At 43.2% G+C, this 26529-nt stretch overlaps 1 protein-coding gene across 3 annotated transcripts in view; it reads left to right on the plus strand.

Annotated features, from left to right (window-relative positions):
- tmtc1 (transmembrane O-mannosyltransferase targeting cadherins 1) overlaps positions 1 to 26529 on the plus strand; it is a 340296-nt gene that overhangs the window by 71471 nt on the left and 242296 nt on the right. For all 3 annotated transcript variants that reach the window (XM_033651702.2, XM_078165290.1, XM_078165291.1), the window contains one exon: positions 15427 to 15500. In XM_033651702.2, coding sequence (XP_033507593.1) covers positions 15427 to 15500 — 74 coding nt within the window. The remainder of the gene's footprint in view (positions 1 to 15426; positions 15501 to 26529) is intronic.

Genomic DNA, 26529 nt, shown 5'->3' on the forward strand with positions numbered 1-26529 from the left:
CCCTGCCACTATGTGCTGGACCTTCTCAGGGGTATCTCTGCACAGCCTGCACCTTGGGTCTGATCTGCTGTGGTAGACCCTGACCTCTATGATTGTTATTCCACTTTGGAATTGGTATCCGTACACAGTCTTCTTGATGATCTGACTGAGGGGATTCAGGCCTATGCAGAACAGTTGTGGTGACAGTGCATCCCCTTGGTATATGCTGCATTTGATGTTGACTTGGGCAGTCAGCTTTGAGTTGGCCTCTGGGGTTGTCTTCCACATTCCCATGGAGTTCTTCATGAAGGCTGTTAGTGTCCTGTTGATCTTGTATAGTTCCAGACATTCCAGTATCCATGTGTGTGGCATTGAGTTGTAAGCTTTCTTGTAGTCAATCCAGGTGGTGCACGTGTTGGTCGTCCTGCTCTTGCAGTCTCGGGCAATTGCTCTGTTGACCAGTAGCTGGTGCTTGGCTAGGAATTGTTACTGCCAATTCCTTTCTGTGCCTCGCTCATGTATTGGCCCATATGTCTAGTTATATTAGCCGCTATGATGCCTGACAGGAGCTTCCATGTTGTGGAGAGACAGGTTATTGGTCTGTAGTTGGATGGGATGGTTCCCTTCTGGGGGTCTTTCATGCTCTGTGTCAGTCATTGAGAAGGTTACAACTCAAATGCAGCAGGGGGATGCGTGTGTGATGCTTCTCTTTCCCTCTTCCCTCTGCCTTCCTGTATGTTTCCTCAGCTCTTGGTGGGTCTGACCTGCTGTTTTATGTGCCACTGAGAGAACAGTGGCAGTAGAAGTTGCTAGTTGGCTAACTTCTCTCTGTGTTGCCTTTATCTTGGCCATGGGGTTCTTATGCTCCATCTCCATCTCCAGGATTACTGTTCGTCACCTTGTTGGTCTCAGTAATGTCAGTGTCAGTGTCTCAGTATGGTATTTAGGGTGTATTTGGAATTTGTCAGCATTTGCTCACGAGGTCAGCTTGGTACTCAATCTCGCTACTAATTTTCTGGAATTGCTGGTGTTGTACAATTTCATTTATTCCGTGTTCTACCCACTTGTCCATGTATGTTTTGTAACTGTTACCCATTTTTCATCAGATTGCCCTGGTTCCCTAGCAACTGACGCATTGCCCGGTGTAACTCTATCTGTATTGTAATCACAGGTATAGCATTAGGAGTCTTGCCTAAGGACACACATTAATTGATGTTTGCGCTGGCCGGGATTTGAACCCCAACTTCCTATGTGAAAGTCAGTAGCACTAACAACTGTAATGCACTAACCACTCTGTGTGTGTGTGTGTGTGTGCGCGCGTGCGTGTGTGTGTGTGTGTGCGAGAGAGAGAGAGAGAGAGAGAGAGAGACAAAGGCGGGTGTGGTAATCAAAGGGCCATTTGGCCTACAAAACAAAACGGCTGACAACAGAGAACTTCAGATCGGGGGAGGTGTTGTCTGACCATGTGGTCAGGACAAAGACAAAGGAAAAGAAGCTGGACTTTGAGTTGCCTGTTTGGGTGTAGGTCTGTTGAAAACCTATTTGTAATTGAGTGTATGTGAAAGTGATATGTGTTGCAAAGGCTCTGGAATAGTGCAGAGGATGTTTAGTTGCGTGCAAGACTGTCTGAGAGCAGCTATAGCAAACTAAACACTTAGCTTTGGTGAAGCCAACTAACCAATGACCTAACTGCTAACAATCACAACTATTACTCAAGAAAATTAAAGCTGTAGTGCGTAACTTCTGTCGCCTCCCAGCGGATAATGCGTTATTACAACTAATAAGCCGGCGGCACTTCCATGTACACAGAGTAACACTCGCCAGTCGCCACACACCGTACACAGAGTAACACTTGCCTTTGTGGTAGGATCCACCTCTGAACCGTGTCTCGGCCGATTCTCCGCCATGTTGCTTTCTCTTTCTACCTGCGCTCTACCTCTCCGCTCTTCCTCCCCCTCCCTTCTTGTTGTGAGGAAGCATTTCCTGTGTGCCAGCGCGGCAAGATGGAGCCGATTGGCTTAATCAGCATTGTGTCATCTCCTCTAGTAGTGGCTTGGGTGAAACGGACATTTACGGACCTGTAGAAGTTACGCACTATAGCTTTAAATCCCATACAAGAAGTTTAACAGTCTTGCTTAGCCTGTAAAGCTGTGATAAAGCTATGCCCAGTTGTTACATTACCGATTCTTGAATGGATGGAAGAAAGAGTTGCTTTATGGTGTGCTGCTTTGTTAGCCGGCTGAGGAAGGCTGGAAAGAGATTTGATTCCAGAAGCAGTCTTTGTTGTGTCCTCCCCACCTCTAACTTCTCTGGTTTCCAAGTTTTGAGAGTCTGGCCCAGGAGGAAAGAGGGCATCTCTGGGCTGGTCCACAGCTCAGGATGAAGAGATGGTGTGAGCTGGTCGACAGCTCAGGAGAAAGAGAGAGACTGTATGAAGGGAGCAGACCTTCTACAGTTGCCTTGTGACATCACAGAGTCACATGTCACTGTAAAAGTCCTGTCCAATCAGATTTGACGATTGGTCTCTCTGAGGTGAGAAATAGCTCTCATTGTCTGAAGAACAAAGAGCAAGCAGAGAAGAAAAGCCTTCACATGTCCAGTTTAGATTTAACAAATGACAAATCATCTGTGGTCCTGTGAATCCCAACACCATATCACATACAGAAGGACTAAGTATGGAAGGAAATAGTGACAGAGTTGCAAACACACACACACACACAGACAATCTGCAGTATATAGTGCCCACAAAACTTAAGGTTATTTAATAATGTGACCCTCTATGTTGTGCTTTACAGTTGGAGGGCTAATAACCCATGCAGCATCCTTGCACATTCAGTATCAGAAGCTATTGCATCGTATGTCATACCCTGTGATTAAGTAGGTGCTGTCATCGTACTGTCTGCATACATCAAACTTGATGTCGTACCCAAGTTTATTAGATCCATGTCTCACATTGCAGCTGCACTAAACTTATAACGCCGGATTTCCACTGGATGCGTGTCCATTGCGGAACGGCAGCACTGGTTATCCGCTGCGTGCTCCGCTGTCCGTCAATACCCACCGGCTGCGTTTGCTGTGCGGAGCGGTGCAGCTCCGCCAGAAGACATTGCCGTGCACTGCCGTGATTAATATCTCCTCGTCCATGGTGTTAACGTGGTGAAATGACGTCTGAAAACCTCTGACCTGTTGACTTCAGGCCTGCCTCTGCCCATTATGTAGTTTTCAAGGTGTCGTGCAGGGAAATATGATCCGCCGTGAACACTGTTTATTTTATTTTGAAAATTAACCGGATGTTTTATTGTGTTTCTGTGCACGACTTTCTGCCCCGAACAATCTGCTCTGTGCTGAATTGCTGCGTTGTGCTCCGGCGTCCGGCAAAAATAGAAGTCCTGTGTATCTGTTGCGGAGGACTCCGGAGTGCCGGAGCTGTAACGGAGCCGGAACGCAGTACAGCCGCAGCCGGTGGAAACACACACATTGACTAGCATTGAATCCTATTGTCTCCACTGGAGACGCAACCAACACACATCTGGTGGAAATAGGCCATAAGATTTCTAGAATCTAACAGTCTGTAGGAGGCTTTATAGGGACAAACAGTGACAGTTGACTCATATGAACAGGTCCAGTGTGGGTTGAATGTTCATTGAGAGGTCTTTGTTACACCTACTGCAGGAACATGTTCTTTTAAAATGATTTAATAAATCATTGACAGAGAGACCATTCTGATTAAGGATGTTACAGGAAGAGATAGCTAACATTTTTTAACAGAAACTGCCGGTTGATTTGGAATTTAAAGACAGAAAATGGTTACAGGTAGATGGCTTATTGACAGAAAGCTGGAGCAGGGTATGGAAAATCACAGCCTTGTGATCAGAGACATTAAAATCAAGCACTTCAATATTAAAAGAAACACCATACGACAGCACAAGGTCAAGGTTAAGTCCCTTATCATGGGTTGGCTTTTTAACAGACTGTTGAAGATGAAAAGACTCAAAAAATCAAAAGGAGAAAAAGTATTAAGGGAAACAGGGAAACATTTGCACTTGTTATTAAAAATGATAGATTCGCCGCCTCTACAGCCCAACAGCCAACGCTGAGTAAAATAAGAGTAGTTTGGTTTCTGACTTTGTTATCGGAGTGGGTGGAATAAGAACTAACTTTCCTCTATTGTAGAATATACAGTGCAGCTTGGTCTATAGGTGGGACTGTTTAATGTGACTTTCAATAGGTATAGTGTTAGTGGAGGAGTGTTCAGCAGAACACAGGGAGAAATGCTCATCATTATGGACAGGGGTGGCTTCTGGGGCAGGGTTGTGCTGGGATAAGCACCAGTCAAAGTTAAAAGTTTTAAGCAAGTGTGGACGTGCAAGAGTCTGGTTAATAATTCCACTGACACAAATGAAATGAGCAGACAATGCTGCACGCAAAACAACTGTGTAGTGTGTGCGCAAGCGTGAACCACTTGTTTTCATTTGGATAATGTGCTGCTGGATCAAAGATCATAGAACGCTATGCTTAGGGCAGTGTTGGCAGGTCCGCCTATTAGCCGCAACTTTGGGCTTGTTTTTTTGTAAAGTAGCTTCCAAATATTGGTAGTCGCGGATTGCCGTTTTTTGGTGTTGTTTTTAAAGTGGAGTTGCTTATTTGGGCTTGCTCTCTAAACGTCGCCTTTCCCTATGTATACCCGTCTAATAAGTTACGAATGATAGTATGTCGGACTGCAGGATGTTTCTACAGCTCTGCTCCCTCCGCCCGCTTTGCCCCCTCCGCCCCTCTCCTTCTCCGCATACACACAGGTGACGGTCAGTCATTGAGACTTTAAACATTTAAACTGTGCGATTAATGGAGGTTCTTTAACTATTTCGCTAACAAGTGGGCCAAATATGGAAAGAATACAACAAAGATTTGTAGAAAGAGAGGATTAAATGATTCGACTTCAAGAGGGTGACGATTCAAAGGCAGTGTGCAGATTCAGATTCTGCGTGAAATATGTACTCATCATTCAGATCTTGTCCAGCATACCAGCACTGTTACAGTGAAAGTAAAATGGCTCATTATATGCAACTTCTTTACTTTGATTTTCATTCATTAATTTATTCTTTCCACGTTTTTGGTCAGCTAGTTGGTTTGGAAGAGTTCAAGGGCAGTAAATATAATGTATTTGTAAAGTAATTTTGAAACGGTTGCTTATGAAACGCTGGTAAGTCCATGCATATACTGCATCCTATATATATCTATATATACAGTATATTAACTAATACAGTGGCCTCTGGCTATTTTTAAGGTTGTCATTTTCATGCCAAACAAGGCAAACATTCCATAAATATTCCGCATTTTATATCAGTTTTAGAGTGGGCAAGTACTTTGTAGCTGGTATAAAAAAAGAAATTATGGAAAGAGGTAGGATGAACTGCAGTTTTTTTTCCGTAGTTTTGCTTAAACATTCAACTTTGTTCATTTGCAGAATGAGGGAAATTGAGTGTTAGTGTATTTTAATATTCAGAATTTCTTTTTTTTTAATCATACAGTCCAGATGTAAAAACTATTATCCAACACTTAAGGGCACTTGCCCCAGGATATTCAGATGGCTCTTAGTTTGAAACTGACATGTTATTTGTAGTAGGCCAATCCACCTGTTTTGTTCAATGTAAAGAGCATTAAGAAATGTATAAAGATTTGGACCTCTAGCAAGATGGTCATGATGGCTCAATGGATTTGTTCTACTCTGGAATACACAATATTCTTCCAAATTAGTGTTTGTGTATTTTAATATTCAGAATTTCGCTTCGTTAAGCTCTCTCTTTTTTGACTGCACACCTGTTTGCATCCCTGACTTTACGTGGCCGTCATGTGCCAGGCTATAAAATCCCCACGTTGTGCATGCACCCACTGATTCATTGATTTCCACCTGTCGGAGTTGAGAGCAGTAAGAAAAGAGAGAGGAGTTTAGCGTTTTGTCCACTTACCTTCGTTTAGGTTGGAGAGCTGGCCTTCAGGGGTCCCTCTCGAGGATAGCTAAACGCCATTTATTCTTCTTGACAATAGGGAGTGAAACAGTTGAGAGGGGTGCCATATTCGTGTATTGCAGCTGTCTGTTTATGCACAGTGGAGGCATAACAGCTAGCTCGAGCCTGACTCAGTCAGGGGGCAGCATTCTGTGTAGCCCTTGGAGGTAGTTGCTGGCTCAACTGGGGCAGTCAGGGGGCAGTTTGCGACGTTCCTCGTTTAGTTGCCTGCTTGAACCTGATAGAGTTTGGGGGGCGGCGAGCAGCTTACCCCCACAGTTAGCCACTGCAAGGTGTACCTGGTTTTCCGGTTCCATGTGTCTGCGCTGTTGGATCACATTCAGGGTTTGGGGCTGCGCATCAAAGAGAAAAAGTGCAGTCTCCAGCCTGCACAGGCCACTCAGTTACTAGGCATGTGGCTGGATGCTAGAGCTGGGTTGGTGATGCTGTCACAGGAAAAGCAGGTTTCAATCAGGACCTACCTCTCTCATTTTCAGCTGGGTGCCAGGGTCACGTGGTGGCTGTGTCTCCACTTCTTGGGTCTTATGTCAGCCTGTTTCTTGGAACAGCTGCGGCATCATGCCTTGTGGGGGTCTTTGGGGAAGTCCAAATATAATCCATCTTATGTGCACATGATCTTAGCTTTGAGTGGGCACAATATGTCTCTTCCCAGTAGGTGTACTGGAGTGTGGGCTGAATAGAGCAAGGGTGCGAGTATGATCCTTCCTGCAATGAGCTTTGGAACGGGCTCCGTTAGTTGTATAACTTGTGATTTCCCAGAGAAGCCTACTGTCTTTATTGATGAGTTGGAGAGGGGGAATCTGGAGCCTTCTTTCCGAGTGCATGAATATGTAGCCCCTGTGTCTACCATGACGGGGTATTCATGGTAGTGTATTACAACTGGTATGGTTGGTTCGTCATGTGGTTGCAACGAGATGACTGGTGACATTATTTCCCCCTCTGGCTCCTCTGGGCAACCCTACCATGGGCGCCCCTGTTCTGTGCTGGGCCAGTTCTCTGCCGGACCCAGCCATGGATTAACCGAGCATGCCCTTCATCGGTGTCCTGGTTGCCCACACCCCCAGCACACGTTGTTCGATACAGCCGGATTTGTTCCTTGGTTGCTTGTGCTCATATCTTGTGGGCCTGGTGAGTGATAGGGTGCAGTTTGTTGGTAAGCTTGTGGCTGGGACGGTTGAGGGGCCGGTGGGAAAGCTGGACCCCCTCCCCCCACGGTTTGCTGCACCCCCTCTAGGCATGCCTCAGCCTCGTCCCTTCGAGATTCGCTGGCTGTTGTTGTTTCCCGGTATTTGGTGCGGGTGGTAATAATGATGATGTGTAGTGACAGTGCTGGCATGTTCTGTTGAGTTCAGATATGAATGGGTCATCTGTTCTACAGTTTGGGGTGTAGTTTGTGGCTGAACAGTTTGGGGAGCTGCCTGATTGGCCATGTACCTTCCTATGCAGTGTTCCTTCCTATGCATCTCAGCTTGGTCTTGTGCCCTTGCTGTCTGGGTGCTTGCACTCCTGCAGATTCTGAGGGTTTTAGACCATCCTTCCTTGGGGTGCAACTACTCGTCCCCGAGGTATGGTCTTTCATCTCTCTCCGGCCTCCCTCTGGTCCGGCCGTGACCCTTGCCACCCTGCTCTGCCACTGCTGTCTCCCTCTGTGGCTGACATTGACTTTCTTCATGTCTGTATAACTCACTTTTTCATGACATGGGATCCGGCTCCCCACCGGAATCCATTATTTTGTCTTCTGAGGCTCCACTGGTGGTTGTCCAACCTTTCTCCTCTGAGTCTGAATCTGTGGTCTGGGGTGAATGTATTAGCAATTTTCTACGTGGCTTGGCCAGTCTACGCTTTTTGCTCTTAGGTTCAGTCTCTGTCACATTGGCCAGCGTCATTGTAAACTTCCCTTCCAGCTGGCCCTTCATTACTACTGCTTCTTCATTCTTCAGCACGTACTGTCCTGCCCCCAACAATGGTGTGTTATGTGGACATGGTGGTGGTGCTGTTGATAATGGTGGTGCTGTGGAAACTACGCCTTTGTGTGTCTGTGGGTCCTCTGGGCGCTCCCTGTCTTCCAGCTGCACCATTTATCTCCTACTCCCTACCTGTCTAAACCACCCCAACACTTCCTTCTCCTTAGCTCTTTTGTTTCTTTTCTTATAGCTAGCTTTTGTGTCTTTAGCCTCAACGTGCCTTAATTCCGTCTCTACTTCATCACAGCATGACAGATTGAAGGTGCCATCTTTGGTCCAGCGATTTTTTCCTGTTCTTTTGTGCCACTTAGCCACACAGTGTCGTATCCAGTTCTTTCGACCAGGGTGTTGCTGCATAACTACCTCCACGGGGGTTAGGTCCCCTTTTTCCATCTTTCCCTGATTGGCCCTCATGAAGCCCTGTTTAACTTCACCTGCCCTTGGGATCTCCGGCTGTTCTTCTGTTTCTTTTGTGCATATTAGCACTATTATTTTTCCTACCATGATAGCTGTTTTATATTTCTTTTCTCTCCATGGGTTATATTCTAGTTTCTCTGACCTGTCTTTTTGAGGGGTTTTGGTTAGGTAGCCAAATTTTCCTGTCTCCCACTCAACCTTTCTGGGCTTGACAACGATCTGTAACTGTGGGGCAAACACTACCCCCTGTTCTAAACCCCCTGGTAATCTCACTTGGTTCAAAGGAAGCGAAGCTACTGGTCCGCTCTTGTACTTGTCGCACAAGAATTGTAATATTTGGTCCAGTGAGTAGGGAACCCACAATCTGCGCAGTATTGTCTCCCACAGTACGCCTAGAAATTCCTCCAGCACTTGCCCCAAATTTACAAATTTCGTGATTTGCCAAAGTCTAATTCGAATTAGCTGCTCACCTTGCCACTGCTCCACATCCTTTTCGTCTATGTATGTTCTTTCTAACCAGAAGTGTGTTCTTGTGCCTTGGGTTTCCACAGAGCCTTCCTTTGTGCAATGTTCTTCAGTCCAAATTTCATCTTCACTACTACCCTCCTCTTCCATCTAACTTTGTCTGATACACCTTTACCCCCTTTTCATTCTATTTTTGTCTTTTTGTTTTATTATTTCCTATATATTTGTTTTACTGTGTAGCGTAATGTACTAATTTACTGTAATGTTTATACTGTACCTTTAAGTTGACCTTTAAAGATACGTGTTAAAGCAATGTACTCTGTGCACTTACAGTCACACACTGGTTTATTATTTCATGTATTTCTATGACACATGCATACACTCATTGAACACTTAAGCTTTGTGGTGGAAAAGTATCTAGGATTCACTGTGCATCATTTTTTTTTAAAAATAGCATGAGGATGGGCTCAGAAATATTGGTGGAAAGTTAGGGGAATTCCAGCTTGGCCTGATATGACCCTGGTAATAGGAGGCGGGCCTAGACTGCCTAGGAAAGCATTTCATGGTGAAACTGGCTCCAAGGGAAAAAGAGAAAGCTGGGATACCATTATGTACAAGCTCCAGTGAGTAGGCTGGCTTCAAGGGAAGAACGGAGAGCCGTGACACTGTTATGTTCAGCCCAAGTGGGTAGGATTAAAGAAAAAAGGTGGAGACTCAACAGAATCTTCACCAGCCTTAAAAAGGGTTGCACAGAAGGGAAAACTTCAGTCCTGCTCCGGAGCTTGACTCACGAGTTGTGCTGATGCCTGCGTGCACATTAAATTCAGTTGCACTTGATTCTACGTGTCTGCAGTGATTTTTTGACCTCTGAGTATTTGAGTTTTTAATATTTAATAGAAAACAAAGAATGTTTGTTCAGGAAGTAGGGAACGAGTTCGCGAGCTTTCGGGCCCAGCTCCAGGCCTTGAATTCTGCTTCTTCAAATGCTTACTTTACTCTATTTCTATACACCACTCGTTTCACTCCACTAGATCTGATGTGTGGTCAGTCCTTATACATTTGTACATTTTCCTTTCTTTCTTGATATATTAAGAACACATTTTATCTTTCGCTTTACAATATTTACAGGTTTATACACTTTGATTGATCGTTGTTGCCAGCCCGTAGGCCCCTTAGCAACGCGCGCTGCAACTCTGTGTTTTACTTAGATCGCCATCCTGTAGGCCCTTAGCAATTCTTTTTTACCTTCACGGTTGCTGTCCCATAGGCCCCTTAGCGGCAGCAGCATATGTGAACAGGCAAGGGGGCCTGGGCTCCCCAAACCTCTACGGAATAGCATACAGGCTGTGGACCTGGACATGGACACGGTTCCTGTCCCTCAGGGCCATACACGTGCCTAGATTGATGAACCAAGGGGCAGACCTACTCACCTTCAACCCTTGGCATGGTGACAGCTATCAAGGCTGCTCGTACAGGGGACTATAGGTTTGCAGATGGTGATTGCAGCCTCATCTCTCAGTTCTTGAAGGGTGCACAGAGGCTTGCACTGTGCACCAGGAGGCTGGCCATTCCACCGTGGGACCTGGGTCAGGTGTTGCAGTAGGAACCTTTTGAGCCTCTGGAGTCACTCAGCATTAAGTGGCTGTCTCTGAAAGTGTTTTTTCTCTTGGCAGTGACATCAGCCAAAAGAGTGGGGGAACTGCATGCTCTGTCAGTGGATAAGAGCTGTTTTGGTTTCCTGCCGGATGACGCTGGTGTCATGTTGCGTCCGAACCCTGCATTCCTGCCAAAAGTACCCACAGACTTTCATTTGAATCAGTTCGTGGAGTTGTGATCCTACAACTCCTCCAAGTAGGGTAGTGAGGGTTAAAAAGACACAAATTGCTGAAGCGCTGGCCTGCCAGTACTGGTGGGTGTGAGGGCACACTCAACACGAGATGTAGCTATCTCGTGGGCCTTGTGGCAGGGTGCAACCCTCTGGGAGGTCTGTGCAGCTGCTACATGGTCAATGCCATCCACATTTGCCAGATTTTACTGCCTGAATGTGGCCGCTGGCACCTCCTTTCGGGAACATGTGCTGAGTGCCACCACACAGTTGGCCATGTAATTCCATGCCCTTGAGCTCAACACAAGGTGTAGCTACCTCATGGGCCTTGTGTCAGGGTGCCATCCTCTGGGAGGTCTGTGCAGCTGCTGCATGGTCAATGCTATCCACATTTGCCAGATTTTACTGCCTGAGTGTGGCCGCTGGCACCTCCTTTCGGGAGTGTGTGCTGAGTGCCACCACACAGTCGGCCATGTAATTCCATGCCCCTGAGCTGGGGCCTTACCCAGCCGGGGTAATGTCGTATATTATTGTCAGTGGCCTGGCAGCAGGCTGGCCAACTGAGTGGTCTTCCTGCACCCAACCCCTGTGTCTGGCGGGGCGGATCGTGCTTATGGTTGGGCTGGGCATCAGAACATGCGGCACACAGCATTTGGTGATGTCACAGACCGCTGAATGCGCAAGATGTTGTACATTTGTTAATAGTTACACATGTATATATATATATATACAGTACAGGCCAAAAGTTTGGACACACCTTCTCATTCAATGCATTTTCTTTATTTTCATGACTATTTACATTGTAGATTCTCACTGAAGGCATCAAAACTATGAATGAACACATGTGGAGTTATGTACTTAACAAAAAAAGGTGAAATAACTGAAAACATGTTTTATATTCTAGTTTCTTCAAAATAGCCACCCTTTGCAAAAACTTTAAATGTGTCCCCAAGTGGAGTCGCAAAAACCATCAAGCGCTACAACGAAACTGGCACACATGAGGACCGACCCAGGAAAGGAAGACCAAGAGTCACCTCTGCTTCTGAGGATAAGTTCATCCGAGTCACCAGCCTCAGAAATGGCAAGTTAACAGCAGCTCAGATCAGAGACCAGATGAATGCCACACAGAGTTCTAGCAGCAGACCCATCTCTAGAACAACTGTTAAGAGGAGACTGCGCCAATCAGGCCTTCATGGTCAAATAGCTGCTAGGAAACCACTGCTAAGGAGAGGCAACAAGTAGAAGAGATTTGCTTGGGCCAAGAAACACAAGGAATGGACATTAGACCAGTGGAAATCTGTGCTTTGGTCTGATGAGTCCAAATTTGAGATCTTTGGTTCCAACCGCCGTGTCTTTGTGAGACGCAGAAAAGGTGAACGGATGGATTCCACATGCCTGGTTCCCACTGTGAAGCATGGAGGAGGAGGTGTGATGGTGTGGGGGTGTTTTGCTGGTGACACTGTTGGGGATTTATTCAAAATTGAAGGCACACTGAACCAGCATGGCTACCACAGCATCCTGCAGCGACATGCCATCCCATCCGGTTTGCGTTTAGTTGGACGATCATTTATTTTTCAACAGGACAATGACCCCAAACACACTTCCAGGCTGTGTAAGGACTATTTGACCAAGAAGGAGAGTGATGGAGTGCTGCGGCAGATGACCTGGCCTCCACAGTCACCGGACCTGAACCCAATCGAGATGGTTTGGGGTGAGCTGGACCGCAGAGTGAAGGCAAAGGGGCCAACAAGTGCTAAACACTTCTGGGAACTCCTTCAAGACTGTTGGAAAACCATTTCAGGTGACTACCTCTTGAAGCTCATGGAGAGAATGCCAAGAGTGTGCAAAGCAGTAATCAGAGCAAAGGGTGGCTATTTTGAAGAAACTAGAATATAAAACGTGTTTTCAGTTATTTCACCTTTTTTTGTTAAGTACATAACTCCACATGTGTTCATTCATAGTTTTGATGCCTTCAGTGAGAATCTACAATGTAAATAGTCATGAAAATAAAGAAAATGCATTGAATGAGAAGGTGTGTCCAAACTTTTGGCCTGTACTGTATATATATACATACACACCTATTGGCCATTTTCTGTTGATAATGCAGGGAACGTCTCATTTGAATGGGGGGGGGGGGGGGGGGGATAATTTCGATACAATAGAGAACATTTGGTTACATTGTAAGCATGGTTCTCTGAGTGAGGAGATTATCTCTCCAGGCTCAAGGCTGCTCGGTACTCGTTCCAATCAATGTTAATCAGTGGGTGCATGTGCAAGGTGGGGCTTTTATAGCCCAGCGCATGCCAGCCACGTAAAGTGGTATATCTTCAAGGTTATTAATTTTCCACGTCGATTACCCCAGATGGGGATCATTTCCAAAGTTATGATAGAGCTATTGAGTGGGGAGATAATCTCCTCACTCAGAGAACGAAGGTTACAATGTAACCGAATGCTATGTTTCCACTGCAGACAGTTTTTAGCCATTCATGCAGGCTATCAAGAAGGCTTCAACACTAAGTGCATTTTGAAAGAGCGGGAATGGAGCCAGGAAAAAAGCAGGTTTTGCCCATACTCTGAATTGGAATTGTGGTTACAAGAAACTGTAGTTGCATGCTGAGTTCAGTTGATTTTTTAACTGCTGGGGAAACAAGCTTGATTTCAATTCTGTATGTTAATTGTATTGCTTAACTGCGGTTTCTTGCTTGTGATAATTAGACTTGCACCAATTTATCAGCAGTGCTCGGAATCGGGCCGGTTTTCACATGATTGGCCATGACCGGGTTAGTCTAAAATATGCCGATTTAAAACAGCGGTCAAATTCCCGGCGCGCCGCATAATTAACATTGTGTAAAATCAGCAGCGCACACACATGTGCAACTCACGGCTTGGGCGATGTGAGGAAGTTAAACATGGGCGGCTTCTCACCTTAATCATTCACGCACACACATCAAAAGAGAGAAGGAGAAAGTTGTTGATTGTCCGTGTAAAACTGAACTGACGAGGCGTGTGTCCGCATGCCGAAGATGCACGTGTCCGCGTGCTGACTGGCGGGCATGTCCTGAAGACCTGTGTGAATTTTCCACAGGAAATATTTTTACTTTTTTGTCTATTCAAGAAATTACCCACAAATGCTATACACCAAGAATTATATTTTATTTATCGATGTTTTTAATTATGTATGCCTTTTTTACTTAAGATAGAGAATATTGCAATAACTTGTGTGCTGTAAAGTGGTTTGAAAAAAATGAAATCGGAATCGGCCAAAATCGGAATCGGCCATCCAAACGCTCTGCAAATCGGAAATCGGTATCGACCCAAAAAATTGTAATCGGTGCAAGTGTAGTGATAATTGGCACCTGTTTAAGCCATAATCGCAGTCACTCTGCTTTCAGGTTTTGATATGGACAGAGCCAGATTCCACAGAAACAGGTACGGTGACCAGACGTCCCTGATTTCCGGGGACAGCCCCCAATTTGGCTGACCTGTCCCTGGTAAAAGCCGTCCCCGATTTTGACATTGAATGGGGGAAAAATGCGCGCAGACTCAAACACCGGTTATTACGGTAGTCAGTAAATGCATCGCCAGAGAAGGCGTCGTAAGATGTACAGACGTTATCAAGAAGCACGACCAGACACAGCAGCATCAACAACAACAATCGAGAAGCAGCAAAAAGGAGAGAAAAGAAGACCAGCGGCTGTGTTAAATGGTATGTTGTGTATGAACTTATTTATTTTGTGTGAGTTGGCAGTAGATTTGACTGTGTGTGTGTGTGTGTGAAGTGAGGTAACATTCAGTGCGTCTGTTTAATCTGAAGACCTAACGTAAGGTTATAAGAGTCAGTGAACGTTAACATTATGTCACTGTTTTTATATCTGTCATTGGTGAAGCTGTAACATTAGCATGAGATTACCAGGTGATGACATTGTTGTGGCCCTGTTTTAGAAAGGGAGGAGGTGGAAGACTGCTTTGGTAGCATAGGATTTTCCTGGAGGCATAGGGACCTGAGACTGTGTTAAAATAATAAATAAATAAATAATAAGTAAATGGTTAATAGTTGTGTGTGTTAACTGCTGTATTTTGTGTCGAGCTGGCACCAGACAGTGCTGTGTGGGTAACCAATCACTGTAGTAATCTGTAATGACCAAAATATATAGGTATTATATTACCAAAACTGCTATTTCTTTAAGAAACGATTCACTTACTATTGGATCTGTTCTTGCAGTTTTTCTCATGTTCTCCTCTGCTCTTATTCTACCCAGGCTCCTGAGGCGGAGGCTTCGGAGGTGGATGAATGAGGAGATCATGGTGATGTCACCCATTTTTTGATTGCCACCTTTTGTGTCATAAATATCAGTTCAGTATTAATTTATGAGTTGAATCCTTTGACCAAAAAAATCCATCGTAACTCAAGCTAATAAGATTAAGATATTTTTGTCTTCCTCAGTGGATGTATGGTTGGTGATGTCACTCATTTGTTTGATTGCAACCTTTTGAGTAATAAAAGCTGGTCAAAATACATGAAAAATTACTTGTCCCCGTTTTTTATTTCATAATGATAATATTTAATGATTTTTCACCGCTGCACTGAAAATATCCCCAATTTTCATCTCAGAAATCTGGTCACCTTATCAACAGGTCAAGTTGTGCAGCAACATGATGGGCTCCACGTGGACATCCAGCACTTTTTCCTCACTGGAGCTATCCGACACATGAGTCATTTCTAAAATGTGTGTGTTTGTGCATGTTGTAGGTGTCTGGTATAGTGGGCAGAGCTGATGTCTTGGCGTGTCTGCTGTTCTTGCTGACGTTCCTCTCCTACATCAGGTAAGATGACTCCCAGACTTCATACACGCCACACACACTCACATACATATATATATATATATATATATATATATATATATATATATATATATATATATATATATGTATGTATGTATATATATATATACAGTACAGGCCAAAAGTTTGGACACACCTTCTCATTAAATGCGTTTTCTTTATTTTCATGACTATTTACATTGTAGATTCTCACTGAAGGCATCAAAACTATGAATGAACACATGTGGAGTTATGTACTTAACAAAAAAAGGTGAAATAACTGAAAACATGTTTTATATTCTAGTTTCTTCAAAATAGCCACCCTTTGCTCTGATTACTGCTTTGCACACTCTTGGCATTCTCTCCATGAGCTTCAAGAGGTTGTCACCTGAAATGGTTTTCCAACAGTCTTGAAGGAGTTCCCAGAGGTGTTTAGCACTTGTTGGCCCCTTTGCCTTCACTCTGCGGTCCAGCTCACCCCAAACCATCTCGATTGGGTTCAGGTCCGGTGACTGTGGAGGCCAGGTCATCTGCCGCAGCACTCCATCACTCTCCTTCTTGGTCAAATAGTCCTTACACAGCCTGGAGGTGTGTTTGGGGTCATTGTCCTGTTGAAAAATAAATGATCATCCAACTAAACGCAAACCGGATGGGATGGCATGTCGCTGCAGGATGCTGTGGTAGCCATGCTGGTTCAGTGTGCCTTCAATTTTGAATAAATCCCCAACAGTGTCACCAGCAAAACACCCCCACACCATCACACCTCCTCCTCCATGCTTCACAGTGGGAACCAGGCATGTGGAATCCATCCGTTCACCTTTTCTGCGTCTCACAAAGACACGGCGGTTGGAACCAAAGATCTCAAATTTGGACTCATCAGACCAAAGCACAGATTTCCACTGGTCTAATGTCCATTCCTTGTGTTTCTTGGCCCAAACAAATCTCTTCTGCTTGTTGCCTCTCCTTAGCAGTGGTTTCCTAGCAGCTATTTGACCATGAAGGCCTGATTGGCGCAGTCTCCTCTTAACAGTTGTTCTAGAGATGGGTCTGCTGCTAGAACTCTGTGTGGCATTCATCTGGTCTCTGATCTGAGCTGCTGTTAACTTGCGATTTCTGAGGCTGGTGACTCGCATGAACTTATCCTCAGAAGCAGAGGTGACTCTTGGTCTTCCTTTCCTGGGTCGGTCCTCATGTGTGCCAGTTTCGTTGTAGCGCTTGATGTTTTTTGCGACTCCACTTGGGGACACATTTAAAGTTTTTGCAATTTTCCAGACTGACTGACCTTCATTTCTTAAAGTAATGATGGCCACTCGTTTTTCTTTAGTTAGCTGATTTTAACAGTTGTCCAGTAGGGCTGTCGGCTGTGTATTAACCTGACTTCTGCACAACACAACTGATGGTCCCAACCCCATTGATAAAGCAAGAAATTCCACTAATTAACCCTGATAAGGCACACCTGTGAAGTGGAAACCATTTCAGGTGACTTCATCACTGGTACCAAAATGACCCAATACTCAAAATTTCTTATGTATTTTTATGGAACCAATCAATTTTAAGTTTTTAATGGCTTTTTTAGGATTTATTTAGTATTTTGGCTGTGACTGTACTAAAAGAAATTGCACTTGAAGACCTAAGAGTGATTCTTAATGCAATATTTCACAAATGCATGGGGTGTCCAAAAACTTTTTTCCACCACTGTGTATATATATATATATATATATATATATACAGTACAGGCCAAAAGTTTGGACACACCTTCTCATTCAATGCGTTTTCTTTATTTTCATGACTATTTACATTGTAGATTCTCACTGAAGGCATCAAAACTATGAATGAACACATGTGGAGTTATGTACTTAACAAAAAAAAGTGAAATAACTGAAAACATGTTTTATATTCTAGTTTCTTCAAAATAGCCACCCTTTGCTCTGATTACTGCTTTGCACACTCTTGGCATTCTCTCCATGAGCTTCAAGAGGCAAGAACCAATCAGCTAACTAAAGAAAAACGAGTGTCCATCATTACTTTAAGAAATGAAGGTCAGTCAGTCTAGAAAATTGCAAAAACTTTAAATGTGTCCCCAAGTGGAGTCGCAAAAACCATCAAGCGCTACAAGGAAACTGGCACACATGAGGACCGACCCAGGAAAGGAAGACCAAGAGTCACCTCTGCTTCTGAGGATAAGTTCATCCGAGTCACCAGCCTCAGAAATCGCAAGTTAACAGCAGCTCAGATCAGAGACCAGATGAATGCCACACAGAGTTCTAGCAGCAGACCCATCTCTAGAACAACTGTTAAGAGGAGACTGCGCCAATCAGGCCTTCATGGTCAAATAGCTGCTAGGAAACCACTGCTAAGGAGAGGCAACAAGCAGAAGAGATTTGTTTGGGCCAAGAAACACAAGGAATGGACATTAGACCAGTGGAAATCTGTGCTTTGGTCTGATGAGTCCAAATTTTAGATCTTTGGTTCCAACCGCCATGTCTTTGTGAGACGCAGAAAAGGTGAATGGATGGATTCCACATGCCTGGTTCCCACTGTGAAGCATGGAGGAGGAGGTGTGATGGTGTGGGGGTGTTTTGCTGGTGACACTGTTGGGGATTTATTCAAAATTGAAGGCACACTGAACCAGCATGGCTACCACAGCATCCAGCAGTGACATGCCATCCCATCCGGTTTGCGTTTAGTTGGACGATCATTTATTTTTCAACAGGACAATGACCCCAAACACACCTCCAGGCTGTGTAAGGGCTATTTGACCAAGAAGGAGAGTGATGGAGTGCTGCGGCAGATGACCTGGCCTCCACAGTCACCGGACCTGAACCCAATCGAGATGGTTTGGGGTGAGCTGGACCGCAGAGTGAAGGCAAAGGGGCCAACAAGTGCTAAACACCTCTGGGAACTCCTTCAAGACTGTTGGAAAACCATTTCAGGTGACTACCTCTTGAAGCTCATGGAGAGAATGCCAAGAGTGTGCAAAGCAGTAATCAGAGCAAAGGGTGGCTATTTTGAAGAAACTAGAATATAAAACATGTTTTCAGTTATTTCACCTTTTTTTGTTAAGTACATAACTCCACATGTGTTCATTCATAGTTTTGATGCCTTCAGTGAGAATCTACAATGTAAATAGTCATGAAAATAAAGAAAACGCATTGAATGAGAAGGTGTGTCCAAACTTTTGGCCTGTACTGTACTTGTAAAAGACATTAACCTGCCTGAGGGACTGATGAGGTTGAGGTCAAAGGTGGATTTATACTTGTGTGGCAGCTCTATGCAGAGCCTGATGTAGCCTACGCATGTGCCTTACACTGTTGTGCGCATTTATACTTGTATCCGTGTAGGGCTGCTTGAATATGGAAAAAATCATAATCACGATTATTTTGGTCAAAATTGAAATCACGATTACGCAAATGATTATGTGGAGCACGTGATGACATATTGTTTACGTAACGGCATGTCATTTCTGTCTCTACATGGTCACGCATGTCTCCTCATGTCTCCTGGTCTCCTCTGCTCTCTGTATCGCGCAGGGAGGAGTTCGGCCCCGATGCGCGCACGCGCATACACACACACACACACACACACACACACACACACACACACAGACATGTTCCCTATTGCTTAGTTCTTACTAATGGCTACTGTAATTATTTGCTGATGCAGTTTGTCAAATGAAGTTGAAATAGTTTCAGAGGTTTACTATTAGCCATGTTATTTAACATTTTAACACCAGACTTTTATCATTCTAAACTAACAGTATAGCCTGCCTATTCTGTATTAACCAATTTTCATAGTCTTGGCAATCCTATATACCTGTAATAATAAACATAGTACTCCACAAAGTAGTAACGGAAGTAATAAATGGACTGCATTTTCATTCTGCTTTTCTAGGGACCACTCAAAGCTCTTTACAACACAAGCTGCCATTCACCATTCACACACACATTATACAGTGGTGGCCGAGATCTGGGAGCATTGCTAGAAATTAGGGGTGGGAATTGCCAGAGGACCCATGTTATGATATTTTTATGATACTTAGGTCACGATACAATATTATTGCGATATACTGAGTATTGGGATAAAATATATTGTGATTTATTGCCTTTTTTTCCTAACTGCACATTATTCCCCCATAGGAAGTTTGCTCCGGTGTGACTAACATATACTGCTCTAGTTTGGAGAACATAAGACAGCAGTTTCCAGTCCTCTGTGAGATAATGTGCCGGTATAGTCACATGTGAATCTGCTGACCTTGAAATAATAAAAAAAAAAACAACGTTTTGTTAAAAAATCCAATATAAGTCCAGACGTTTGATTTAAATGTTGACGGCGCATTCTTTCACTGGTGCCTCCATCTTTGTTTTGATGAACTTTCTGCCAAATACCGCAGACTGAGACCTCTGCTGACCTCACCAGGAAAAAAAAACATCAGCACCATCTAGTACCAAAAAATATATTAAAATATATATTTGCAAAAAATAATAATGTGATTGATACTTGGTGTATGTGTATTGATACAGTATCGCTATGCAAAATATCGTGATCCTATGCTGAATCAATTTTTTCTGCCACCCATGTTGGATGGTAGAGTTGGGACCATTCTGATCCAGTATCGGTATTGGGTTCCAGTACTGGGTATATTGGTATTGGTATGGCTCAATACCGATACCGATTCCATAGTCTGACACTGGTTACCATGCATAGAGCACCTGGTGTTTACTCCTGAGCACTGATCTTCCTGTCTACTCACACTTGGAGCACAGTCAGTTCCTGCAGATCCATGTGGTTGTGCAGGTGGAAAGTCTGAAAAGAACTTTGACACCAGACCAAATTCAATTGAACAGTGGCCTGCCTATTCATTTCCAGTTACAGTTTAAATGTGTAGAGAATGTCTCTTTGGCTGTGTTGGGATGGCTGCAAAGAAACTAGTTAGCTATGCTAATGTTTTTAGCTTGGGGGTTGAGTGGCTGCTTTAAGCTTAGAACAAATAGGGTTGAAGAAAGTTAGACTGTAGGACCTATAACAACACATCACTACCTTTTCATAGTGACATTCCTCCAGCTTTCAGTCAGTGCAATTTGTTTTATTACAGTGACAGTCTTTTGGTGCTTAAACATACAATGAGAGTCACTTTAGGTATTCTCAGCAGTGTTTCCTCTAGGATTTTTTTCAGCAGCGGGGGTGGCGGGGGTGAGAGGCATCCCTTGGCTGAATACCGAGTACCGAATACCGAATGCCGTTTTTTAGTTTTTCATTAGTCTTTGCAGATGAACCCCCTCCAGATTAGAGTTGTCATGGTACCAAAATTGGGACCCACGAAACAATACCCGTGAAAGTATCACGGTTCTGAGTAGTATCACGATACCACAGCAAAAATGAGGCAGATGTGCCTTTTGTCATTTATTAAAAGATAAATCAATTTTCTATAATACATCAATGATATTTCATTGGAATAAATTACTTATTGACTTATTCATACTTCAAAAACAGCATCAATAAGTGATTAACATGGGGGGGATCAAAATAAAATAAATAAATGAAATAAAAATCAACCAGCCACCCTCCTCCCCTGACAAGTCCCTTCATAAGTAAAGAACAGTCCCTAAAGTGCGGTGAGGTGTGTGGACACAAAGAGAGAAATGTGAACGGCTCGTTTCTCCTCTGATACGCCACATACTGTGTGCCGCTATGGCTTGGCTGTTCAGGTACTTCTGGGCAGTCATGACAACAAGTTATTTACCTGGAGCTGGACTTCTCCGTTGCTGGTAAGCGGTTATAATGCACCGCCGTATTTGACAGGAATACGTATTCCTGTCCGTGTCTGTGACCCCCGTTCAACCCACAACCGGCGGGATTCGCCGTTTCGTTTCTGCTGCTGGTTGAAATCTATACTCACACAGCGTGCTGAATGATTCATTTTGCCCGCATAAAACTATTTTTAGTCGCAAATGCGAGTGCGTTGACGGACGGAGTAAAATATCGCCACACTGCCGACATTTTACTCTGTCCTTCACCGCACGCTGTTTGATTGCGTTATCAAAACACGCCGCTATTATTCGGCCTTGCTTTTCACTTATTCCACCGAATACCGAATGTGTTTTTTTGCAGTATTCGGCCGAATATATTCGGTGCATCCCTAAATAGGAGCCTTCCCCCACTCCCCCCTCCCCCCTCCGCTGCTCTCCTCACTACACTGGCTGCTGCGCTGTGCAAGTGCACAGATGTCTCAGAGCAGTGGTGGTGCATTTGCAAAATAAATGTTTTGAAGGAGCATTTAGCAGCGGTGTGCCGCTGCTGCTAAATGAATGTAGTGGGAACACTGCTCAGTAAAGACACATTCAGACGCTCTTAGGGCTGTCACTTTTTATTCAAGTTTCGGACATTCGTTTGGACATGGGGTGAAAAGTTCATGTTCGAGCTGTAATTACCTGTTTAAAATGTCGGCTGCAGTCTCTATAGGTGCATCAGACAATTTGATGTAGCTTGCCTTGTGATCCAACAGAGGGCGCTCTAAGAATTCACTATCATCAAATTTATTTGAACAAATGAAGGGTCATTTCAAATTCGTTCGACCTTCAGTTTTTGAAAAAGTGACAGCCCTAGATGCTCTGCATGGTAACCATAGCAACTACTCAGTGCTTGTTTTTAACTTAGTAGATAGAGTGTTTGATTATGTAGATGTTTAGCCATTTTTCTACACATTTATGCACTATTATTTTAAACATTCACCTTGAAAACCTTATAAAAGGAGTTGTCAGTTTGCCATTGCAGTCTTTAAAATTTTCTTTCTTTTAAACTCATGTATAGAAATCTATTCATTAGCAGGCTACAGTAGAAGAGGAGCCAAAAATGGTCTGAATTGCATTGATTCATTTATTGATTGATGCGTACATGCTGAATCAATAGGTTTAACATTTTCTGGCCCCAGTTTCTCCAGTGTGGACCTGCTGTTACTCTCAGTTTTATTTAATTTTAAATTGAATATCTTTGGGTTTGGGATTGTTCGGATCCATCAGCTTTATTGATATTTGTGTTTCAAATTACTCTTGTTAGTATACTTTTGCACAGCTGTGAAATGTTCTTTTCTTTTCTTAGCCACTGTCTCTGGAACAACTTTTGCTGTTACACCAGTAAAAAAAATATCACTTCACATTTTCTCTGTACCTCCATATAATCTATTTTGAAAATACTGTTGTCTTTTTATGCCATCACGCCTGCAATAGCTGTAGTCAGAGGCATTATTGTTTTGGTTGGTCTGTTCGTATGAATGTACATCCATACATACATCTGTTCATCTGTCCCATTCTTGTGAATGTGGTATCTCAAGAGCGCCTTGAGGGGAGTTAGCGCAAATGTCCCCTTGGACTCAACAATGACCTGGTCATCAGCCAAATGTCAAGGTCACTATGACCTTGTCTGTCTCATTCTTGTGAAAGCAATATCTCATGAACGCCTTGAGGGAATTTCAACCTCAAATGGTAAGAATGTCCAGTTGGACTCAACAATGAACTGATCAGATTTTGAAGATCAAGGTCACTGTGACCTTGCATCCATTTCATTCTGATGAATGTGATATCTCGAGATCAGCTTGAGGGAATTTTTCAGATTTGACACACTACAGAGTCTTGGGGCAACTGTGGAACTATGCCAACTTGGGACAACAAAAGTTTGTCTAGGGTGTGGAGGTACAATAGACAAACAAGAAAGAATGGCAGAGGAGATTCCAGCACACCAGTATACAGTAATAGACATATTTTTACATTGATCTCAGCCTGCGGACCTTTTTGTGGCTTTCTACCCCGTTACATTGGTATGCGAGTATCTCCTCCGCCATCCTTTCAAATTTGACACAAACGTCCACTTGGACTGAAGAATAAACAGAATAGAATTTGGTGGTCAAAGGTAAGTGTGACCTCACAAAACATGTTTTTTTGGGGGCCATTACTCAAGAATTCTTCCGCTAATTATGACAAAACTTCACACAAATGTCTAATAGGATAAAGGAATGATGTGATGACATTTTATATCCAAAAGGTCAAAGGTCAACTTCACTGTGACATCATAATAATCTGCATAAAAGTTTTCTGGCCATTATTCAGTGTTATATTCTCAGGGACAGAAGGGGAGACATTTGGTCAGATACTACGTTGGTGACACTAATCTTGGGTGTCCACCTTGAAAATGTGCTGATTGTATATTGTCTTTGTCATCTAAGACTAGATGTCAGCAAATTTTCATTCATTCATCTTCTAACCGCTTCATCCTCTTGAGGGTCGCGGGGGGGCTGGAGCCTATCCCAGCTGACATCGGACGAGAGGCAGGGTACACCCTGGACAGGTCGCCAGACTATCGCAGGGCTGACACATAGAGACAGACAACCATTCACGCTCACATTCACATCTACGGACAATTTAGAGTTATCAGTTAACCTAGTCCCCAGTCTGCATGTCTTTGGACTGTGGGAGGAAGCCGGAGTGCCCGGAGAGAACCCACGCTGACACGGGGAGAACATGCAAACTCCGCACAGAAGGGCTCCCACGCCCAGGATCGAACCGGCAACCCTCTTGCTGTGAGGCGAGAGTGCTAACCACCACACCACCGTGCCGCCCGTCAGCAAATTTTATTCAATAAAATTGTAATGCCGAAATTCCAACTGGACTGATACGCAGTGTTAATTTTGACAGCTATTTTAGATTTAGTCTTGGTCTTGAGACGAAAATGTTTATTAGTCGCAGTTACATTTTAGTCACTTTCATCATTTATAGTTTTTTGCTGACAAAAATTCATGACCTTTTAGCCATTATGTCTTCTATATGCTTTTTTATCTTTTAACTAATCCAGTGAGGCTAATTCATGTATCAGATGTTAGAATCAAGGTTGGAGGTAGGTTGTATAAAAATTTGATTTAGACAGCTTTTTTCTAAAACTAGAAATAATTTCTGCACACTTACGAACTGTCATTTCTTTTTTTTTTCAATTCTCCTTTTATTAGGATTTTACATGGTTCACATGTTCATTGACATAACATTTCACCATTCTCATCCATTCATCCGTAAATTACAGTTGAATCTCCACAGTATATCCAAGTCTATCTAAATAATACAGAGATGAATGATTGGTCCCTCCACCGTATTATAAGGCAATCTGTTAATACAATATAAGAACTGAACTTCGTAGAACAGGAACGCTGGGGTGCACCTCCACGATATTTAAAAAAAACAAAAACAAAAACAAACTTTAAACTTTAACAATGAAGTAAAAAGGGGAAGAATAGGAGAAAAGGGACATACAATTTAGCATTAGACAAAAGATGGTTGCACCGGTGTAACATACATGATCCATCTTTCCCATCTTTTCAAAAACACACTTTGTTGCAGTCTTATGGCAAATGTAATTCTTTACATCTTAAAAATGTCATAAATAATGTCAATCCACTCATCCACCTTAGATTTTTCTAGTTTTAACCACTTCCTTGTAATGGCTTTCTTACAGGCAGCACTAAGGATCTGAAATAGATATTTATCATTAGAGGAAAAATTATCTGGTGGTAGAGCCCCTAGATATAAAGAAACAAACTTAAATGGAATGTCTGTCAGAAATATTTTTCTCAAAATTTGATAGACCTCCTGCCAAAAAGGTAACAATACTGGACAAGACCAGAATATGTGAAAGTGATTTGCCTCAAGGCATCCACACTGTCTCCAACATGCAGATGAGTTGGTGTAGTGTCTTTTTTGAGCTGGCGTTATAAAGAATCTAATAAGATTTTTCCAGCAGAACTCTCTCCAAAGTGTTGAATTTGAAATTTTCCATTGTATCCCACATAACTGTTCCCAGTCTTCTGCATTTAGAACTAGGTTCCCTTCCTTCTCCCATTTCTGTTTCACATGCAGTGAGCTACCTTTCATTTGTTGTAAGCCCCTATAAAGTTTTGAGATGGTTTTTTGGTTTGGGCCCAAAGCATAAGCATCTATAAAGACTTTTAATAAAATGTTATCCCATTGCTCTTGTGTGATCTTCCTAATTTGCTCAATGTAATGACGGGCCTGTAGAAATCTATAGAAATCATCATTATTCAAACTGAATTGTCCCTTTAGGTTTTGAAAATTGTTCACTGACCCCTTACCCATCCCTTAAACCTCGCATCCCAATTTTTAGCTATAACTAACTAATAACTATAACTCGAGCTATAACCCTGTTCCACAGCTTAAGTGGCAAAACAATCCACGGGTTTCCCAGATCCATTAACTTATTCATCAACCCCTTATCCCCTGTTGCCGCTTGAATTGGAAACTCCCCTGTCATATCCCCCTCGATCTCCCTCCATCTAGCCCTGTATTCTGAATTACACCAACATATTAACGGTCTCAGTTGAGCAGCAGTATAATAATCTTTTAGACACGGGAGCATGACACCCCCCCCCCCCCCCCCCCAACACACACATCTTTTGCTAATTGTAAACTCTGATATTTAATTATTGGTCTTCGCCCCTCCCAAATATATCTCAAAATAAGTTTATCTCCTGAAACTGTTGATCAGATATATCTAGTGGAAGGGATTGAAAGAGATACAACATTCTCGGCAGAATACTCATTTTAACTGATTCAATACGAGATCCAAAATTAAGAAAAGGTATTGAATCCCATCTCCTTATGTCTTCCCTAATTTTGTTGTTCAGGGGGATAAAGTTGAGTGAAAACAATTTTGACAGGTCTGTAGGTATATTTACCCCCAGATATCTCATGGATTCAGCTTCCCATCTCAAGTTATACCTTTTCTTCACATTTTCTGAGGGACTGTAATTAAAAGTAAGAATATGTGTTTTTGAAACATTCAACTTATATCCTGAAAAAGATCCGTATTGTTCCAAAAGTGAAAACAACTGTACAAGAGATTGTTCTGGGCTGGATAACTGTAACAATATATCATCGGCAAACAAGGAAATCTTTTGTTCTCCTTCTTTCATACATATTCCTTTAATGTCTTTATTCTGAATAATCCACTGACTAAGGGGCTCAATAAAAATCGCGAA

This window comes from Epinephelus lanceolatus, chromosome 23 (assembly GCF_041903045.1).
Source record: "Epinephelus lanceolatus isolate andai-2023 chromosome 23, ASM4190304v1, whole genome shotgun sequence".
Classification (NCBI taxonomy): domain Eukaryota; kingdom Metazoa; phylum Chordata; class Actinopteri; order Perciformes; family Serranidae; genus Epinephelus; species Epinephelus lanceolatus.